This window comes from Syngnathus floridae, chromosome 7, assembly GCF_059516105.1.
Source record: "Syngnathus floridae isolate MCC-2025c chromosome 7, RoL_Sflo_1.0, whole genome shotgun sequence".
Lineage (NCBI taxonomy): Eukaryota > Metazoa > Chordata > Actinopteri > Syngnathiformes > Syngnathidae > Syngnathus > Syngnathus floridae.
This window is the reverse complement of record NC_142419.1, coordinates 9731488-9752383: the sequence shown is the minus strand read 5'-3', so window position 1 is coordinate 9752383 and position 20896 is coordinate 9731488. Positions and strand designations below refer to the sequence as shown.

Genomic DNA, 20896 nt, shown 5'->3' with positions numbered 1-20896 from the left:
GAGGGGGGTAAAGGGACTTATTTGGAAAGAGATTTATTTGCCTTCCGTCAGTATTAATGGAAAATTGTGAGAATGACTCAGTTGCGTCAGAATCAGACCAAGAAAACCACCACTATTTGATTCATTTAATAAGATTTGATTAATAAGTGAACAGAATTTGGGTTTGCAGGCAAAGTACAAGTGTGTGGGACAGCAGGAAAATGTGCTATTCTCCATTCTAGAACGTCTTGAAAATGGTCATAGTTGTTCTTCAAAGTGATTAAAAATGCACAATTGCAATTATGTTAAATCACTTAAAGCAGGGGTGTCAAACTCATTTTTTTATCCGGGCCACATTGTAGTCATAGCTTCTTTTGGAGGGCCATTATGACTGTCAACCCAAATATATGAGCACCTCATATTATATTCAGTAAAAGCTACAAAACAAACTGACGAACAACTCGTTTTCAAATCAGACGAGTACAAACGAGTCAAATATTTTTTTAAAAAAGATATTAAAAGTGAAGACAATCTGCAATTCTAGTAATGACATGAATTTGATGCGCAATTTGTCTTTGAGGGCCACATAAAATGATGTATCTGGCCCCCGGGCCTTGAGTTTGACACCAGTGACTTAAAGGCACAGAGAGGTGGAATAAATACATAAAATGTGCATAGTGCTATTTACATAACCAGTTTCCAGAGGAGATGCAATAAACAGTATTTATTTATATAAAGTGGGTGTATCACTGAAGCCACCTGTCCTGTCGACATGTACAACCTCTTTCTTACACGAGACAGAAAAGCAGGCACTCTGTTGTCCGAGCAGCACGTGAAGGCGTCATAAGACAAGCAGCAGGCTCGCCACAGGCGGCGACTTCAACCACCTCTTCTTCTCTCGGCTCTCACGCGACACACAAACTTCAACATTAGACAAAAGTTGAGCCTCCGTGTCGTGCGCAATTGATCTCGATACATTTGTATGCCGTTTACGAAGGCTGCCTTTAAACTCCAGCATGGCAAGTTAACCTGAAATGATTGCCTCGAAACAAGGTTAGAAAGACCGCTATAGCAACAGTTGTTTTGGAATATCACACACAGTCAAGTTAGCTCGAGTCTATCATTTTGAAACCCCGGTTTTGCCTGTTACTTCGTGTTACAAATCCTTGGCGACGTGGACTTTTTCGATTTAAAAAAAAACCAGATTGCAAGCAGTAGAACGACTGTTACTCACTGAGCTGGAATTATAACGACTTCTCCGTGAGCAGAATTTCAAACATTGGGCGCCTACTCCCTGCAGAGATAAAGGTGAGCCGTGTTCATGCAAATGAGAGCATTGACAATGAAAAATACATTTCTATACTTATCTTTTACCTAGAATGGCTCAAGCTACATGCGTTTGACAGTGACTCAGTCTTTGCTTATTAAAGATGCGCGCTGAACTTCCAGTTTGTAGCATGACTGAGATGTGTATCATTATTATTTCACTGTTTAATAGTGCCAGTCACTGGTGAGTGAGGTAAAATGAAAAGTTGCAAGTGTTTGTTTGGCATGGCACCCATTGTTCGTATGGCTCCAGGTGCTGAATGGCCTCTGTAGTAGCGGTGAAAACTGAGAAACGAACTGCAGCTGACTCACAGGATGCAGATTCAAATGGAAAGAAGCCTAGGTAAGCACATGACATGGCTGAAAAATCACAAATAGGTCAACACTTTCTCATGGCAAAGCACACCTGCTCGCAATGCCCTGAGCATCTGACAGTTCCTGGCCGAGAACAATTCATATGCTGGAACCTTTTCCCTTCAACGTTAGTAGTTTGGATTTGGACTGTAATGTTTGTGACACCAGAGCGGCTCGGTGGAACACTGGGTAGCACGTCCGCCTCACAGTTAGGAGCGTGCGGGTTCGATTCCACCTCCGGCCCTCCCTGTGTGGAGTTTGCATGTTCTCCCCGGACCCACGTGGGTTTTCTCCGGGCACTCCGGTTTCCTCCCACATTCCAAATCATGCTTGGTGGGCCGATTGAAGACTCCAAATTGTCCCTAGGTGTGTGAGTGCGATTGGTTGTCTGTCTCTGTGTGCCCTGCGATTGGCTGGCAACCAGTTCAGGGTGTCCCCCGCCTACTGCCCGATGACGGCTGGGATAGGCTCCAGCACGCCCGCGACCCCCGTGGGGACTGAGCGGTTCAGAAAATGGATGGATGTTTGTGACACCAGTCCTGGACTTGAATTATGTCTCAGAATTCTCGGTTTTGTGACACTGCAACAAAATAACAAAACAATATTAAAGATTTTAGTAATCATAGCAGGCCCATGTAGAATTTTTCACAAAATAATGTTATAGCTTAATACCCCCCCCCCCTCTAAAAAAAAAAAACATCAAGTAAATATAATGCAGCCCAGTGAACTAGTGCAGTGCAAATATTGCCCATAAATTTGTGAGGTTCTGGCTTCAAATATTGTCTCAGAGCCTCCTGTGTGGAGTCGGCTTGTTTTCCCTGTACTTGTAGGGAGTGCGACTTGCATCTAATTTGTCTCATTAGTCAAAAAAAGCCAATGTTAGAGTACCCTGTCCATTTGGAAAGCTATGTCAACAGGTAAAATGTTAAAGTTTATATGTAATGCCACAAGATTCTACGATTTGAATTGCAGTATACAATTTGTAACTAGTTCTTGCTGACACAGCGAATATATTCAGATGCGTGATTCAGGAAAGCCCTGTTTTATAGTATGCATAATATCTGTGTGCCCAAAAGGAAGCTGCTGCCCAGCCTTAAGACAAAGCATGCCCCGGAGCTTGTCTTGGTGATCGGCACCGGGATAAGCTCCGCCGTGGCCCCTCAGGTCCCAGCTCTCCGCTCCTGGAAAGGTCTCATACAAGCCTTGCTGGATGCCGCCAATGACTTTGACTTGCTAGAAGAAGAGGAGAGCCGACGTTTCCAAAAGCACATGCAGGAAGATAAAAATTTGGTGCATGTGGCTCATGACCTAATTCAGAAACTTTCCCCGGTAAGGCGCCATTTTTATCATTTCTCTTTGCTTGTCCTTTCCAAACTGCTGTCCGAACTTCCAGATAACTATTACTTTCTGTTTTCATGCACTGTGTGATATTAATTGTGAAAATCCAGACAGCCAACAATGCAAATGTTCAAATAGATACAAACAATATGCAAACCACAGAAGAAGTACTAGTTTGTACTTAAAGTTTGTACTTCAATTAAAATAAAAACTTCAAACCATCATCACGGTTGATATTTGCTGAGTGTTTCAAAATTGTACTTATATTGTAGTAATGTATTTATTTTTCTGTGGTACCAGTCACAGAAAGGTTGAAAAACTGCAGTGCATTTAATCCATAGAGCCATAAATGGACCTTAATGTGACATAAAGGGTCTGGCTGCCCTCTACCTTTTGTACTTGTTTGTTTGTACTTGGCAAATAGTTCAACTTTATCTTGATATGGTTTTATCATACAGTGCTTAACTTCAAATGGTAACATTGTCTGTAGAGTTTTTAAAGGCGTAAAGAAGTTGACCTCCATTCAAACTACTGTAATGTATCTCTAATCTGGTGGCAAACATTCAGAGGGAGATTACACCTTGAGTTTCTACACATTCAACAGTTGACAGCGATGCATTCTGTTGTTTTATTATTGATGTTGCTTTAGTTCCATGTTTAAATGGCATAAGTTGCCTTCTCACTCAAGTTCTCTTCTCATTCAACAACAAAATCACACCAAAGTCAAAGAAAAGTGAAACTCATTTGTGGAGAAAGAAAATTTTGCCTGATTTAACCCATGATTTATTTATTGATTGGACTTGCCACATTTTTGTGTGTCTTGTGAACAGTAGTTTTTGACCATTTCCAAATTTTATAACATTGAGGCCCTTTGAATTTTGAAGTTTGACGTAATTTTCCTTGAAATCAGTAGCCACCATTTGTGCATGGAATTGGTGACTGGATATAACAGCATGATTACATTTATAAAATATCAAGTTGACATCACATGGAAAGACGATTCGATCAAGGTCAGTCGAAAGTAGTTCATCCACTATTACTTTTGTTATGCTTTGAGGAACTTGTTTTACTAACTTCCCACTTCAAACGTTTAGTGATAACTACCGACATAAAAGCATGCATTGCCTTGGCAACAACAATAAAACGGTTTTGCTTGGAATTGCATTTTAAATCCTGATGTGGTATTCATGTTGACAGAAACAAATGACTTATGAATAAAATTGAATTAAAATTGCTTAAACTATTCCGAAATAAAAGTATTGTACTTGAGAGGAGAGAGGAGTGCTTTGCATTGACATTGTGGCATTGCTAAAACACACACAAAAAAGCCAAAGAAACCGATTTTTATCCCCCCCATACACACACACCCACACACACACAAGATTGCTTAATTAATTCCAATGAAAAATAGACAAAAGCGACACACCCATATTCCTTTTTGGACCAGTCTGCGCTTGAGGAATTGCCGGCAGATGGGTGGGTCCTGATAGCATTTGCCTCCTGTGTTTGTCATGTCTCATTGCACTTTTGACACTGATAAAACTCACTTTGCGTCAGCCCCTCAGCCTGCTCTCCCAAAGGGAGCAAACAACACTTCATGGCTTTAACAGCCATGATCTTTTCACCACCCTCTCCCTGCAGTGCAGACCGGTTGCTGTCGGAAAAACATCAAAATAATTCAAATTCGTAACTTTGCATTTAATTAAAGCATCAGTTAAACACCCAGCATGGTCGTATTTGCAAAAGAAGGCTTCTAAAATTAATTCCAGTGCTATTTCCATCTAAAGGCTGACAATTGTTTGCGATTACATTTGACATTACATTTCAACATCCCCATAAAACAAGGTTTCAGGTTAATTTTTTTTAATAACATTTATAATCTAAACAGTTTTGGGAAAAAATGGCCTTGGACATTGAGCTGTCATTATGTGTAATTTGGTATTTTTCAACATTACAAAAAATGATTTGGAGTGATGCTTTTGCACGAGAGAGAAGATAACTTAACAGAATTTACCATGAAGTAAATTGACCCCGTTTTGCAGAAACACTCAGTTCGTGTCTGGTTTGTCCAGGATGGACCAATCACAACCACAAAGTTATGAGGAGTAAGAGTTTTTATCATCTTGGTCTGTAATACAATCCCACTTCAAACATAAAGCATAAAGTGGACATATGTGGTGACGATAATAGCTGATGATGGTTGTTTTGTTACGTCTTAGTTGCATTCTCCAGAAAATGATGTCAATAAGGAGCAATAGTCTCATTTCTGCAAACATTTGTCCTCCCTCCTCCCGCCTGGCTCCCTTGGTACTTTTTGGTATTTAGAAGATTATTTTATTGGTGCACATATAAATGCATTATAATTCATTATAAACTGACCTAATTTTTGCCAGTCTGTGTGTTGTTTTGACAACAGTGTGTGGATGGAACTTTTTCAAAAATGTACTCTACCTCTCTCTCGGTAGGTATCATGATGCCAATTTGGATTTTTGCAAGAACTCTGTAAGAATGCTAATATCCTGAAAAATCCACTAACGCGGCAGTTTGACCTACTTCTACATGGGATTTACATACTCTGCAGTTTCAGGTCCTGGAAAAATAAAGGCTCAAGGACAAACATTGTACTTAAGGAAGAAGTCAATTTTTTTTACACTAATATTTTCTATGGTCCTCCACTTGTCAAATAATTCTATCATAATGTATCATCCTAACAATCTCTTTAAACCTCTTAAAAATTAGAAGCAGCTCCAATTTTGACCGCATAGAGCTAAGGATGTGTCTTTTGTAACGTCATTGGAATTCCTCAACTCTAAGACCAAGATATCATCTCTACGTTTTGGCAAAACTCTGCACTTACGACAAAGCAAGTCCTAGTGAAAGCGGTTAATTCTCTGTTGGTTTAAGAACTGGACTTGTTTACTTGCACTTTATTTGGTGTTTGCTCAATTCCTCTGATGGCCTTAGGACATGGTGATGGACTTGGCTGCCATAGACACTAGACGTGTATAATGGCTTTCTTCCTGTGGAAAGGAATCAAGCTGTTTAGCCCATTAGTTCGGTAATCATGGCAAGTCCATCTCCCAGAGTTGAGCGTCTCCCTGTGCCCGAATCACCTTGGTCGCTACAGCAATGCACTAAGGCTCACTATTTTTAGCTTTTAATTCAGATTTACAACCCTCCATCTTTTACGCGCTGTTTACAGGCTGCAAAAAAAGGGCCCTTGAGATATTTTTGCTGTAATGGCTCCAACTTGTGTAGACAAATGCATTGCAAATGTATTTTAAGGCACTTGATGCGATCTTGATTTAGGTCACATGATGGGATAAGTAACAACTTGAACTCAAGTTTAATCCAATTAGTTTCCTACTTGGTATTAAGATGTATGGGTGGTCATGTTTTTGCGAGCGCTCCATTGGTCATTGTCATGTAAGATTAAAATGAAATAAATTAGTAATGGAAAGTAAAACTTCTATCCATCCATCTGGTTGGATTTATTCCATTTGTACGTATTGGTGTTATGTTATCTTAATTAAGTAACTTTTTCTTTTTAAACATGCTTGTAAACATTGTGTCATGGTTTGGTTTCAGAGAACAGGCAATGTGCGGTCCACATTCTTCAAGGACTGCCTGTATGAAGTGTTTGATGATTTGGAGTGTAAGATGGAGCATGCTGGGAAACATCTTCTGCGCTCCGTGCTGCAGTTGATGGAGAGTGGCTCGCTGGTCCTCACCACCAACTTCGACAACCTGTTGGAGATCTACGCGGCCCACCAAGGCACCAAGCTGGAGTCTTTGGATCTGACTGACGAGAAAAAGGTAAATGTTCCTGTTTGCTTATACTGAGGTATTGATTGAACGGCCTAGCCGACGGTAGTTAAAGCCAGTCAGCAATTTGAAAAAAAAAAAGAGCAAAGGTTACTGGAGCATGAACGTGAGCAGACATGATTAGTCGGCCTGACTCACACAGTTGACGAAATAACAACCTAGAAATACCAAAGCGATGTGATGTCTTAATTTGGAAATTACAAATCTACAATAGTTCAACATGGTTTTGTCTTTTCCTTTCAGTTACTGTTACAGCCTTCTAGTAAAGTTCCTTATGGGTCAATATTGGCGCAGCAGATAATGATCACACCTGAAACAGCCTTCTGTTTGGAACAGTTGGGCGATGATTGAATCTAGTTTTACATTATTGGGCTCTATTTGCTCTCGGGTTAAATCTGAGCCTAAAGCAAAAGTATACTTTTGCGCTATCTTTTTTATTTTTTAATATTAGTGCTCCCTCCAGGTATTTAAAATAATGATCTCATAATCATAAAATACAAACAAAGAACTGTCCTGATGGAGGCATACCATTGTGCCTCTCAGTTGTGGTATTTATGTCATGTCTCCATCAGGGCTGTAATATCCTCTTACTGTTACACCCTCCCTTACCCAGTCAGAACAGGATGGTGTGCAGTGGGCTGTTATAACGTGTGTGTTCTTCTCCGTGTGTATTTGTGTGTAGGTTTTAGAGTGGGCTCAGGAAAAGCGGAGGTTAAGTGTTCTACACATCCATGGTGTTTACACGAACCCGTGTGGTATTGTGCTGCACCCCGCCGGCTACCAGAATGTGCTGAGGAACACTGAGGTTATGGTGAGTGTGAGGATACCCTATTTTATACGATGATTTTGGCCATCACAGACATTTGATTCCGTGGAGAGCAATTGATTCCATGGCTTAAACATTGATTTTCCGGGAGCATGTGAAGTACGAATATTTGAAGGAAATGATTTGCAGAATCAAAACAGTGAAACATTGTGATTATAAAATAATCAACATCAATATTCTCTTTGTCCTTGGGTAGAGTTATGTAAAATGATAATCATCATAATAAGACAAATGATAATACATTTTATGTGCATTTCTTATACAGTGCAAAATATTTCACCAAACTATGGGTTTGAGGTAAAAAATAATATTAAAGGAAAGATTAGACTAGATTAGATTTGTCCGCTTGACCTAGATATTGTAAACATAAATAGTACTAATTCAAAAATGCAGACTGTTCAAAAGAAAGAAAAGCGTCGCCTCATATGCACAAAATATTGTTTCCTCCCGCATCGCTCATCTGTCAATACAAGGTGATAAAAAGACAAGCCTCGACACGCTGGATCATATTAACTTTGGTGAACACTGCCGCATGACATCTTTTAGCTGTGTCATTCGATTTGTGCTTTTTACGCACACGTGTAACATCACGTCCTTTTTACGCATGCGCGTGACATTGCGGAGGTATTCTGTTTACATTCAACGCCATATCTGTTTTAGTAATGTAAATGGGAACAAAATAAGATCAGATTTGACTAGAAACCTCAAATGGGCAGTGTGAACATAGCCTAGCTCACTGCGACATCTTACTGCCGGGATGTAAATGTAATTTTCTGCACCTCGCCCTAATTTTTGCGTACTGCTCTGATTTTCAAAATAAAGACATTTCTCAGTGACCCCAAACTTTTGAACGTTAGTGTATGTGTGCTATGTACAAAATTACTAATAGTAACACATAGCCTATATTCCCATCCGGATTCCACAGCGTGAGATTCAGAAGCTGTACGAGACCAAATCGTTTGTTTTCCTGGGCTGCGGTCGTACCGTCGATGACACGACCTTCCAGGCGTTGTTCTTGGAGGCGGTCAAACACAAGTCTGACCTGGAGCACTTCATGCTTGTGCGGCGCGAAGATGTGGGGGAGTTCAAGAAGCTACGCGACAACATGTTAGACAAGGGCATCAAGGTCATTTCCTACGGGGACGAGTACTCGGACCTGCCCGAGTACCTAGAGCGGCTGGCCAACGAGATCTGCTTTCGAGAGGTTTCAACAAATGACTGGGGTAAGGTACAGACTGTACAGTGTTCGTATCTGGTTTGATGGATAGGAATTAGCAAACTTTTACGTGACATCACATTTGGTTTAGGGCAAAGGCATACCGTATTTTCCGCACTATTAGGCGCACCTAAAAACCTCCAATTTTCTCAAAAGCCGACAGTGCGCCTTATAATCCGGTGCACCTTATATAAGGACCCATATGGATTCGTGGATGAGGACTAACTTATTAAAGTAAGCTTTACGTCTTTATTTTGTGTGTTGTGTGATATTAACGTTTGAGCAACGTTGAGTTCTTGATATATTGTTATTGTCACTATTTCGAGTGTTACTATATTGTGATTGCATTAACGTTTGACCAAGGTTGAGTTATTTATTCTATGCGCTTTATAATCTGGTGTGCCTTATATATGGACAAACTTTTAAAATGGGGCATTCATTGAAGGTGCGTCTTATAATCCGGTGCGCCTTATAGTGCGGAAAATACAGTACCTATACTACTGTATGTGTATCCCCTATCAATTCAACAGAAGTTCTGCCAAGTGTTTTTACTATCCAGGCTAAATTTAGGTAATTACTAATAAGCACAAAAATCTGAGCTGTCAGTTAGCATGACGTGTAAACCCAGACTAAAATCTTCAGTTTCCAGCCATGGCGTTTCTTACTTTTGCAATCATGCATAGTGAAACCAAAGTGAATCTCCTGTTGCATTGTGGTCCAGTCCATAATTTTAAAGCTTTTTGAACCCTCCCCAATGCTTTTACGCTACATAAACCTTTCTTATTCCCTTAATAACCATTCCCACACTGATCTGTACATGTGTTGTACCTTTACAGTAAATAAACACGTGATATTTTCCCATGTCCCAGCTCCTTCTGCACCGGTCAGTGCGTGTGGCCGGCTGCCGCCTCCTGTGCTTGAACTCAGTCCGCAGTGACGCACATTGCTCAGCGTGTATTTAAACGTTCTCCCATCACCTATAAACCCACAAAGTAGCGCATTCGCGAAAGATGAAGCACAAAAGGGCGAGGGATCACTGTAAATAAACAAATTAATACAATTGGTCATACGACTCAAGTTTTGAAAACACCTGGCAGACACACAAAGTTGTTTGCAAAGTAATATTGTATTAGAGTACTGATTTCGTTTTGGGGGAATTTTCTTGTACAATCAAGGTAAAATGAATTTGCATTGATTGAGGAATTGTATGGCGCACTTTGCTAAGTTTTGCACATGGTGTCATGTCTGATGGTGTGACTTTTGTATTTCTCTACAAACAAATTAAGGACGGGTGATTCCACTGCACTTTTTTAGTTTTTGATTGATGACTTCACTGATGTGCCTACGTGTATTTACTGTACAATATTTCTATCTGTATTTCCAGGGTTTTAAAATGGGGGGTGGGTGCAGCGGAACGGCTTTAACACTCACAAATACCTCCTTCACGGTTAGGACTGATTGCTTCTTCTCGCTGACATCAAGCTGTGGCCACATACTAGATTTCCACTGCAGCAAACAAGAGACTGATCTCTCCCTATGTGAGGGTGAGAAAGCCAAAACTCTTTTTGCTCCTTCAAGGTCAAAAGAACTGCTGATGTTCTCATACTTTCAGAAAGCTGGCTTCATCAACAACTTTACTGAAATTCTTTGATATTTTTTTTTTGTCTGTGCCACAGACCATTGTCATTGATGTTTTGCATTTCCTTTCAACAAAGGATCAAGTCTACTGCAAGTATAGTAGCTGATTGCCTTAACATTGTGGCTGGCCTATGTATGTCATTTTCTTTACATTGTTATTTAAAAGGGAAGTTGAATAGAAGTTTGGGACACACCAGAAGATGTATATGTATATGCATCACATTGGCTGGTATGGGAAGGGAATCTTACTTGCTCTATATGCGCAAAACATGCACACGTGACAAGGTCCATACATTCAACAGAATTGGCATCTGCCACACGTACCACACAAGAACAGGGTAATGTTTTCCATTTACACTGTACTGCATACAGACTGGTGTACATTTTTGTACGTCATAGACGATTCCAATAACTATGTTCCTTCTTTTGCGAGGTTTTGAAACTCCTGCAAGTAGAAACTTGCCACTCCTGTGCAGACTTGTTCTTTGTAAGTCTTTTGTATTTGAAACTACTCACGTGTGTTTGTGACATAGTATTTATAAGTGCTGTTTTCAAAATAAAGCTTTTGGTATCCCATTTGTTGTTGTTCAGTCGGATAACAAAAAATTAACTATCAACAAGAGAGGAAGTTCCAAAATGCATGCCACATACAGCAGCTTTATTTAGAAATGTTTACATTCTCATAAATTAGCTCAAATAATCTTAAATTCCCTAATATTGCATAACTGCAAGTTAAAGGGAGGGGTTGGGTTGAGTTCCTCCTGAATCAATTAAGAAACTCCTAGGGATAACATAAATAACCATTCTTGGAAAATCGGGTCAGAGCAATTGTTCAATTACAAAAGTATTTCTGGGTCTCCACTGATTCATTCTGTTAATTAGCCTGGAAAGAAACACTTTAGTTATTAAAGCAGAGTTTGGGAACCTCTTTCCTGTCGGGAACCATAGTAGATTCATTGGGAAAATAAATATTCAGCAATCCAAGTAATGTTATGCATTTATGGGTTAAATGATTTGGGGCTCCTAATAAAAGTTAGTAAGCGGTTGTATTGGTTTTTTTTAAACTGCAGGGTGGGCCAGGTCAAATCTGTTAGGGTGTATAGCTCACTTAAGACAATGTAGAAGTGTACATTTCATTCCAATTCATGACTGTTAACCGTCCCATCTTTTCCTCTTGAGTAGGATTAAGTTCCATGTGTCCTTGATGTAAGAGGTAACCATGACAACTAGGCACTATGGTCACTAGACGTTGCACAGGCAGCTGCTGTCAACATGACCTTATTTAGGTAGGGAAGAAAAGACAAAATGTTGTTGAACTAGTTCTTATTGTGTAAACAGGTCCATTAGTTGGGATCAATTCAAAACTCGAGTGGATAATGAGGTACTTGTCAATTTGGCCCAAATCCATACGTGTCAAAGAAAACGGGAGGCTTCTCTGGTTGTGTGTTTTTCAAATGCACTGCCGTCCTTTCACACCGCCCTCAAGGTGGGACAATGGTGTCAAGAGCAGAAAATGAGACATGATAGAGAGAACGGCACAACAGGACGGCAAATGCAGGCTTATAGTAGGGGCTTGAGCATTTCTTGGCAGCATGGCGAGATGATAGCTGGCTTCCACGCGATGTCCAACAACAAAGATAAAAGCGTGCGGCCTTCTTTAAGCCTTCATCAGAGCGCTGACCACAGCGCGGGCATTCAGACTGCGCAGGTCGTTGTACGTCTGCCCGGTGCCCACAAACACTATTGGCTGGCCCGTGATGTAGGTCATAGAGATTGCTGCGCCAACCTGTGAGGGAGAAAGGAAACTGCGTTAAATGTTCCTGTTCAAGCCAAACACGTGAAGCGCATTTGAACACACCTTGTCGTCAATGGTGTCAAACTTGGTGAGCACGATGCCGTCGATGAGGCGAGGTTTGTCAGACATAGAGTGGTCAGCCAGAGCCTGGTTGAACTTGACCTAGTGAGCCAAAAAAAGAAGTTCATATGTACAAGTGACACCCTAATGCCCAACAAGATGTTTCCGCCAATGAGGATGGAGGACAGTTGATAAGGGGAACACTGCCCTCTGTTGGACCTTAAATTAAACAGTATTTGACAGCAGGTTATCTGACGTTTCAAGGCTACCGTGGTCTAAGTTTAGGATCTTTGAAAAGAAATTCAGAATTTTCTTTTCTGAATACATAAGTTTTGTACTCATTTCCCTTCGAAGTATGAATTCATCTGCAAGGTAGGGTGGGCTTACCAATTGATCAACTGCCTCGTTGCCCACCAAAGCCTCCCCGACAAACAGCACGAGGTCAGGCATGTTGACGGCGATGAGTTTAGCCAGGGCTGTCATGAGGGGCGCATTGTCCTGCATACGCCCCGCGGTGTCCACCAGCACCACGTCGAAAGCCTGGTTGCGAGCTAGAAAAAAAAAAAAAGTAGCATAGATATTAGATTTATGACTTTCATTACAAGTTTGGTTAACGACCTATTACATGTTTTTTCAGGTGTGTTTGGCGGGGTTGAGCGGTTACTATGTTGAGTCATCTTATGTCAAAGTTTAAAATAGAAACATAATCTTACCATAAGCAATAGCCTCCATTGCAATTCCAGCAGCATCCTTGCCGTAGCCCTTCTCATAGAGCTGGACCATGGTTCGCCCTTTGTGTTTCTCCGGAGGGTGCAGAGAGTTCAGGCGGCGCTGGTGGGTTCGCAGCTGCTCCACCGCTCCGGCACGGAACGTGTCGCAGGCTGCGATCAGCACGGTGAAACCGTTCTCAATGAGCCAGAATGAGATCTGGACCAAGAAGAGGATGGCAGTAAGTACCGACCGTGATCATGGACCAAGGTGACCTTTATATGCGACATGATCTATTCCCATCTGCCGTTTACATGTGGCCAGTGTTCATTTCAATTTCAATCAACCTGTGCACTGAAAACTCACCTTTGCCAGGTTGGTGGATTTTCCAACCCCATTGACGCCACAGAAGGTAATGACGAAAGGTCTCCTCTGACTTTGCGCCTCCATGACGTCTCGCAGAATATCCACCCTTCGCTTGGGCTGCAGAATCTGCACCAGCGAATCTTGCAAGGCCTGCTTTACCGTTGAGGCAACAGCTACATAAACACAAGATTTGTATCAATTCAATATGGTAATTTACTGTGATATTTGACTACATAACTTGTAAAAATGGAATGTTTACTTACTGGTGAAGGTGCCCATGACCTTGCCTTCCAATTTTTTGGCTACAGAGTCACAAAGCTGTGAGGCGATTTCAGCTGCTACATTCTTTGCTGTGAAGGAGGACACCACAATGATGATCAATCAGTGATCCAAGAGTTGGATGTGAAACGCGGCACTGTCCTACCAATGAGGTGCTCCCTCATCTTCTCTAAAACAGGCTCCATGTCATCCAGGTTCAGACTCTTGGAGCCCACCAGGCCCTTCAGCATGCCAAACATGCCTCCAAAGCCACCACTCTTCTTGGCACTGACAAGATTCCACAACATTTTCCATACAAACGTTTGTGCTCACACACACAATGCTAAATGCTAAGCAGTCATACCTTGTCTTGAGTGCTGTATTGACAACAACTCTTTCCTCTTCTTCCTCCTCTTCCTCCTCCTCCTCGCCATCGTCACTGGAATCACATTCCACAGATGGCAAATCTCCAACCATGGAGGTTGGCTGCATCCCCTGAAACATTTAGGCGTTATTACACAGTGTCCATTAATCGAGTAAACATCTTCCAAAGGAAGAGTTGATACATACAGGATCAATAGGTGCATCCTGGTGTTGGTCACACCCACTAGGGGAACCCTCTCCATTTCTGTCACTGTAGTCCAGGTCCTTGGTACTGTTGCCACCCATGTCCCAAACACGCCTCTGTTTCTCCTTGGGCTTCTGAGGCTTTGGAGACTTACTAGCAGGAAGACAACACACTGCATTAACATTCCAAATGCAACATTTCAGTTCACGACTTGCTGGACAAACAGAAAAGGTTGGGTCAACATAAAGCATGAACGTTCAGTAGTGTTTTTTTTTTTTTTTTACCAGATGGATACAGGGTTGGATAGAGTTAGTGTAAACAGACTGATTGTCTTTGATTTTTGAAATTATCTTCAGAACAGGCAATATCTCACCTGACTTTTTCAACAGGTCCCACTGCACGCTTGCGAAAGAACTCCTCTCGCTTCTTCTGCATGATCTCTTCAGGGCTAAGGCCATGATTGCCGTTCTCAACCAGTTTTGCGGCAGATGTGCCTTTTCCTTGATCTGCTTTGACAAGGTCTACCACAGAAATTGGGAAAGATTGGGCAATTAGATCATGGACATAATAATAATGACGACGTTGATGATAATGGTTCCTCCAACAACACTTACCTTCCTTTTTGGTGTTCTTGCTCTTCTTGCTACCCTGTTCCTTTTCTTTGTCCCCACCCTTGGTTTCTATCATTGACTTCACAGTTTTTTGGGATTTTTCAGACTCCTTAAAGGAGCGCATTGGTGCTGGGCTCCGAGCTTTGCTGCTCTGTTCTGCCTCTCTGGTAGAAAATAGACATTATATACACGTTATATTATAGACAAGATATCATTATTTCCAATCAAACACAGGTCGAATGGTCACAGACAGCATTTTACCGATAAAAAAGGTTGGTGGAGACCACCCTACTTCAACAAATTTGAACCACATCAGACACTCAAGGAACCTTTTTTTAGTTACATTGTGGGTGGAAACACAAGGTGGCTCTAAAATGATTTTTAGTGGAATATGGTTACAGCTTTCAGGTGATTGTGACTCATGAATGACCCCAACTTATTTCTTTAGTGGTTGATAGAATACATTGAATGTTTACACAATTCACAATGAAATATCAATTACACTTTTTTTTTTTTTGATCACAGCAATGTCTCAAGTCTTCCAGCCTGTGTGAGTAATTACCGAAGAAGCATTTGGAAGTCATCCCCAAACTCAAAGCTGTGGTTAAGAAGCTTCATCGCACCCTTTTGCTCCAGTTCATTCTTATAAAGATCCCTGAAATGCAGCTGGATGTCATCTATGAACTTGTCCACATAGGTCAGCGTCAGGATCTTTTGAAAACCCACCTGAACAGTGAGCACAAGGGAAGATGGTGCAGGTCAGAGTTCGCGCTCACATTATTTCTAATTAGCAGTGATGTTCATTGACTTACCACAAAAATTAACTCAAACTCATTGTCCAGTTTATATTTAAGATTCAGGGATTCGTGAGTGAACGAGTTATTTCCACTCCGCTCCTGGAAAGTAACACGAAGGACACATGTCAACAAGAACTCGAAAATTGTTTTCCCACACTACACATCGTCCGCAGACTTCCTTAAAAAAAAAAAATCACGACAATGTACCGAAACTATTTTGATCATCTTTTAGTTCGCAGGGTTGACGGCAGTACTGGTGTGACAGATTCGATAATGTCACGCAGTACAAGTCCATTACTACGACGTGCGCAGCTACCTGTTAGCATTAGCCGTTCGCACCGTTGTCAAGCCCAGTGTTATGGGACGAGGACCGTCCGTTCACCGAGACTCACCTGCAGGATCACGGAGCGGATCAGGGCGTTGACGGGCCCGGTGAAGGACTCGGTGACACCGGTTCCCTGAAAGCACCACAGCACTATCCCCCCTTTGCTGAAGATGGTGAAAAAGTCAAGCATCTTGACACCACGTAACCTGGATTAGCGAGGGTAAAACGAGTTAGAAAGGTCCGAATCGATGGCCTACAAAACAAAAACAGGACAAAAAAACATTATCGGGGGAATTCTTTCCCTGCGGGAACTCACCAAAATACTTAAATAGAAAGTAACCCCCCCACGCGTTGGAACCACCACTGGTGCAAAACAGTTTTAAGACACGTCAGATTCAGAACCAGGAAATGACGTGTATTGTGGTGTCTTGCGCATGCGCATGATCAAATTCTATGACGCGTTTACGTTTAATGTACGTTGCTTGACAATGTTAAGTAATAAATATATTACGCGTTTACTTTTGAGTACGTTGCTTGATGATGTTAAGTAATAACATTTGGATGGATGGATGGATGGATGGATGGATGGATGGATGGATGGATGGATGGATGGATGGATGGATGGATGGATGGATGGATGGATGGATGGATGGATGGATGGATGGATGGATGGATGGATGGATGGATGGATGGATGGATGGATGGATGGATGGATGGATGGATGGATGGATGGATGGAAGTGCGTGATTTGAATTACAGCTGGTGTACTGTATTTTTTTAGAAGTGCTTTTTTTCCTAGCTCGGCATGCCATTTACCTTCATGTGATGTGTTGCAATTACCCAAAGCGGCCAAAAGAGGACGGTGTTGCTTACTGTTCCTCGGACCTCCTCATTGTAAGGCAGGGGTGTCCAAACTTTTTGCAAGGAGGGCCAGATTTGATAAAGTGAAGGGGCCCTGGGGCCAATACTTTTTCAGACATTTTTTAACTACAGAAATTTCACGCAAATACATACTGTTATGAAACAAATTTCATTGTCCCAATTGTCTTTATTTTTTAAATGACAAAATAACCAAATATAAGCCACTCAGGCAGATGTGAGCAACTTTAAAAAAGCAAATTCTGCCTTTCATTTATATCTGAAGAGTCAGATAACATTGAACAAACTGTATAAAATAATTTTATTTACAAGAGTTTAAAATTATTTTTGCCTCATGGACATTTTAAACAGGAGTTATAAGTAATGCCTATAACTTACTTACTTTGTTTAACTTTAAAAAAAACTAATTCTGCCTTTCATTTATATCTGAAGAGTCAGATAAGACTGAACAAACTGTATAAAATAATTTAATTTACAAGAGTTTAAAATTATTTTTGCCTCATGGACATTTTAAACAGGAGTTATAAGTAATGCAAAGTTGTCTGTTATTATTAAAACTTAAAACAAGTGAATTTTACTCTTGTCATTTACAATATTTTTCAGAAAGTAATAGTTTGTGTCACGTCTACAGGTTCATAACTTCAACAGTATTAACAGCGACGGCCCTCAATGTCAACTTTCCTCGTTTTCTTTGCAGTCGCCATGGCAGAAATGAGCGAAGAGGGCTGGTGCTGCCACTTTTTGGTAATAGGAGGAATTACAGGTTCAAGATTCATGATTTTTTTTTTTTTATTCAGTTTGACAGTGCAGGCAGGCCATGAATAATACATTATAAGACCGAAGCTGTGGGCCGTATGAAATATGACCGGGGCCGGATTTGGCCCGCGGGCTGGACTTTGGACATGCTGTTGTAAGGAGTACCGTACATTGATGCAAGTACAGTATACAGCACAAATTCTTCAGGAGCTCCATAAATAAATAATCTATTTTTGCACCACAACTAAAAATGTCCTAAGTAATCATAACTGTATTATATATATACGTACATGATATAATATATATTACATTCACATTATATTATTATTCTTCAAACTTACTTCTAACTAACTGATACTACTACAGATAAACTAGAAATTGTTAAGGGCTCGCACTGCCTACAGAGCAGTTATAGTGAGACTTCACTTTGATGGTTAATGCAGTTATTGCAATTTTGTTGTTTTATCACAGTAGATTGATTTATTTACATTTCAAAAACCAGAAGCCATTCATTTACAAATGTGATTGCACTTTAGTTTACATATTTAAATGTTCAGATAATAAGATGTGGTAGACAGTTTTTGCATGATTTGAATGAGCCAAAATAACTTGCTTTTTCTCTCGAATATATTGTTATAATCATTTGGCCGGAGTTTGTTTTGTTCTCTCTGCCCACCCCCTATATATATATATATATATATATATATATATATATATATATATATATATATATATATATATATATATATATATATATATATATATATATATATATATATATATATATATATATATATATATATATATATATATATATATATATATATATATATATATATATATATATATATATATATATATATATATATATATATATATGGCCACGCCAGTTCGTTCCCTCGCTGATCCGTTCTCGCGATGAACTGGAAATGCAAATCACTCACTCACTGACTCGTTCACTCACAGATCTGTTCAGTTGGTGAACGGGAAATGCAATTCACGACTCGTTCGTGAACGGGAAGTTACGTCATGTTCTTCTTCGTTTTGTTTTACGGCGAGGTGGCACCAGCTTCAATGCGCATTACTGACAACTACTGGCTGAAGTCATATGAACTGAAAAAAAGAACCAATCACTTTAGGAAGTGATTCGTTAACTCTCGTTCACTGAAAAGAAATTCGTTATTTTGAACGAATCGTTCACTAGCGAGCCAACACTACTTTAGGAGCGTCTTTGTATTTTAGGATGGCTTTACTGCTCCCACTTGCTTTCTTTGGAGGCATGATTAAGGGTTAATACAATCCTCAAAGTAACGAAAATACAATAACGAACGGAGTCAGTCAGCAACCGGTCCGCGCGGTCGGGTTTTCTCGGGTCCTTTCGGCTCATCTCGCGAGGTTCGATCTCCGAAATTTGTTCGACAACCGAAGCAAAAAAATCTCGAATTTTTTTGTTCGAATTCCGATTTGTTCGAGAACCGGGACGTTCGAAAACCGATGTTTGACTGTATTTGTTTTTATAGGAGATGCCATCTGTCAGCAGAAGTGGTCAGCCGTTTTATACTCATATTGCATCAATCTTTCATTTCTCCTTTTCCCTATGAACGACACATTCAGGACACAAAACGCAATTCATCGTCACTTTCTGTGCCAGGGTATATATCGAGGCTAACCACAAGCCATGGTTAATGTCAGTATATTTTATATCACTAACAATCAAAATGGATGGAAATGAATATGCATGATAATGGCCTTCATTAAGATGAGAAAGACTGACAAGGATTCCGCCAGGTTTCTGGCTTACTATTGAATCTGAAGACAGCCATCAAATGCAATATTATGTGGTCATCATTCCAGTGCTCTTTGAAAGAGGAGAGAATGAGTCTGTGTATAGGCTTGCAATCTGCTATTTTCCAGTATACAGTGTACTCTCAGACCACCAACAGTCAGATAAAAAGCTCTCAGCTGTTCGTAACTATGGTGGTCCTGCCTGTGTGAGGCCAGACTGACCAGAACATTTGCGTTTGCGGTGAACGAATACATTCAGCTTGCCATGCAACTGCAAAGCATCAGTTGTGCTAATTAAAGGAGAACAAGGAGATCCAAACATCTTGTCAAGGTTTTTATCATAAATCACAGATATAGCCCAAACAGTGCATTGAGAAGTCTGCAATTAAAATGAAGCACAGAAAGGTCAAATGGGTTGTTTGTTATACATCAGTTATTTCCTGTTGTAGCAGCACTATTTGATACCAGCGTGTGTCTTCCATCTACCCATCATCTCTACTGCTTATACTCAATAGGGTCATGGGTGTGCTGAAACCTATCCCAGCTGGCTTTGGTTGAAAACACCGGATGCCAGCCAATCGTAGGGTAATTTAGACAAACAATCATTCACACTCACAACTAAGGATGATTGAGTCCTCAACAAATCTAACATGCATATTTTAAATGTACGAGGAAACCCAATAAAACCCTTGCAAACATAGACAGAACATGCAAACCCCACAAATGAAGGTCAGAGCCAACAGACAAATCCTCAGCCTCAGAACCACCATATAACATGCCACCATATAACATGTAATATTGACATTGGACAAAAGAGCTCAGGCCAATATGCATTACATTTGCTATCCACAAAAAATATATTAAAAAAATTCAGTCTGATTAAGACTCATCCATGTCTTTACCAGCAGTACATGGTCAACAATGTCAATTGCAGTGCCAGCGGTGTAGTGGCAATTGGTAAATTTGGGACAAATCCCGAACGGCCAATTCATTCCAGGCCAATAAGGCCCAGCGACTTATCATTTTGTTAAGTAGGCCCACTTTCCTATGTAATTTCCAACAAGCACAGCCTTTTTTAAACAAAACAATTACAGACTACTCTTCAACAAATACAGGATGACTTAAGGGGTAGCTTGCATGTACAAGCGCACTGGCTGCGTGCACGCAAAAGGGCTGTAGCGTACACAGCTGGCAAAAAAGTCAGTTTGGAGGCTGCAACATGTGTTTATGCTTCAGTGGACTGTTACTTGCTGTTGTGCAACAACCAGAACAGCAGAGTGAAACTCTGTGCGTGTTTTGATGAAATCTGATTGGCGCTTTGCTTTCCAGTGGGGGTGGGAGTTCTCAGACGCTGTTGAGGCAGAATCCAGCAGCACGACATTTCAGCATAGTGGCAAAATGGCAAAATATTAGCTACAGCAGGCCATGATGAAAGCCATTATTTAGAAATTGAGAACAGCGGTGACCATTTTCAGCAGTGTTGAGC

General features: G+C 40.7%; 2 protein-coding genes across 7 annotated transcripts; one reads left to right on the top strand and one right to left on the bottom strand.

The window, feature by feature from the left end:
* The first annotated feature begins 784 nt into the window (after window positions 1-784).
* Window positions 785-11078, top strand: siral1 (SIR2 antiphage like 1). 6 transcript variants are annotated; one of them, XR_015859466.1, is made up of 7 exons: window positions 786-1287; window positions 1559-1648; window positions 2736-2988; window positions 6586-6813; window positions 7505-7633; window positions 8574-9151; window positions 9228-11078. XR_015859466.1 is itself a non-coding variant. In XM_088381023.1 (7 exons), the coding sequence occupies exons 3-7, from the start codon at window positions 1566-1568 to the stop codon at window positions 8907-8909; spliced, it is 1029 nt and encodes a 342-aa protein (XP_088237149.1). In that variant the 5' UTR covers window positions 786-1032; window positions 1184-1287; window positions 1559-1565; the 3' UTR covers window positions 8910-11078. The 6 variants fall into 6 exon arrangements, 5 of the variants coding, with proteins under 5 accessions (XP_088237150.1, XP_088237149.1, XP_088237151.1 ...); XM_088381023.1 differs by having other exon boundaries at window positions 786-1032; window positions 1184-1287; window positions 8574-11078; XM_088381025.1 differs by having other exon boundaries at window positions 8574-8871; window positions 10317-11078.
* Window positions 11079-11127: 49 nt separating this feature from the next.
* Window positions 11128-16461, bottom strand: srpra (SRP receptor subunit alpha). Its single transcript, XM_088381021.1, has 15 exons — window positions 16307-16461; window positions 16058-16196; window positions 15681-15764; window positions 15431-15594; window positions 14872-15032; window positions 14631-14778; window positions 14260-14410; window positions 14054-14184; window positions 13856-13977; window positions 13695-13781; window positions 13432-13604; window positions 13071-13284; window positions 12745-12908; window positions 12361-12459; window positions 11128-12288 (listed from the first exon to the last, which is right to left on the bottom strand). The coding sequence occupies exons 2-15, from the start codon at window positions 16178-16180 to the stop codon at window positions 12160-12162; spliced, it is 1950 nt and encodes a 649-aa protein (XP_088237147.1). The 5' UTR covers window positions 16181-16196; window positions 16307-16461; the 3' UTR covers window positions 11128-12159.
* Window positions 16462-20896: the final 4435 nt, after the last annotated feature.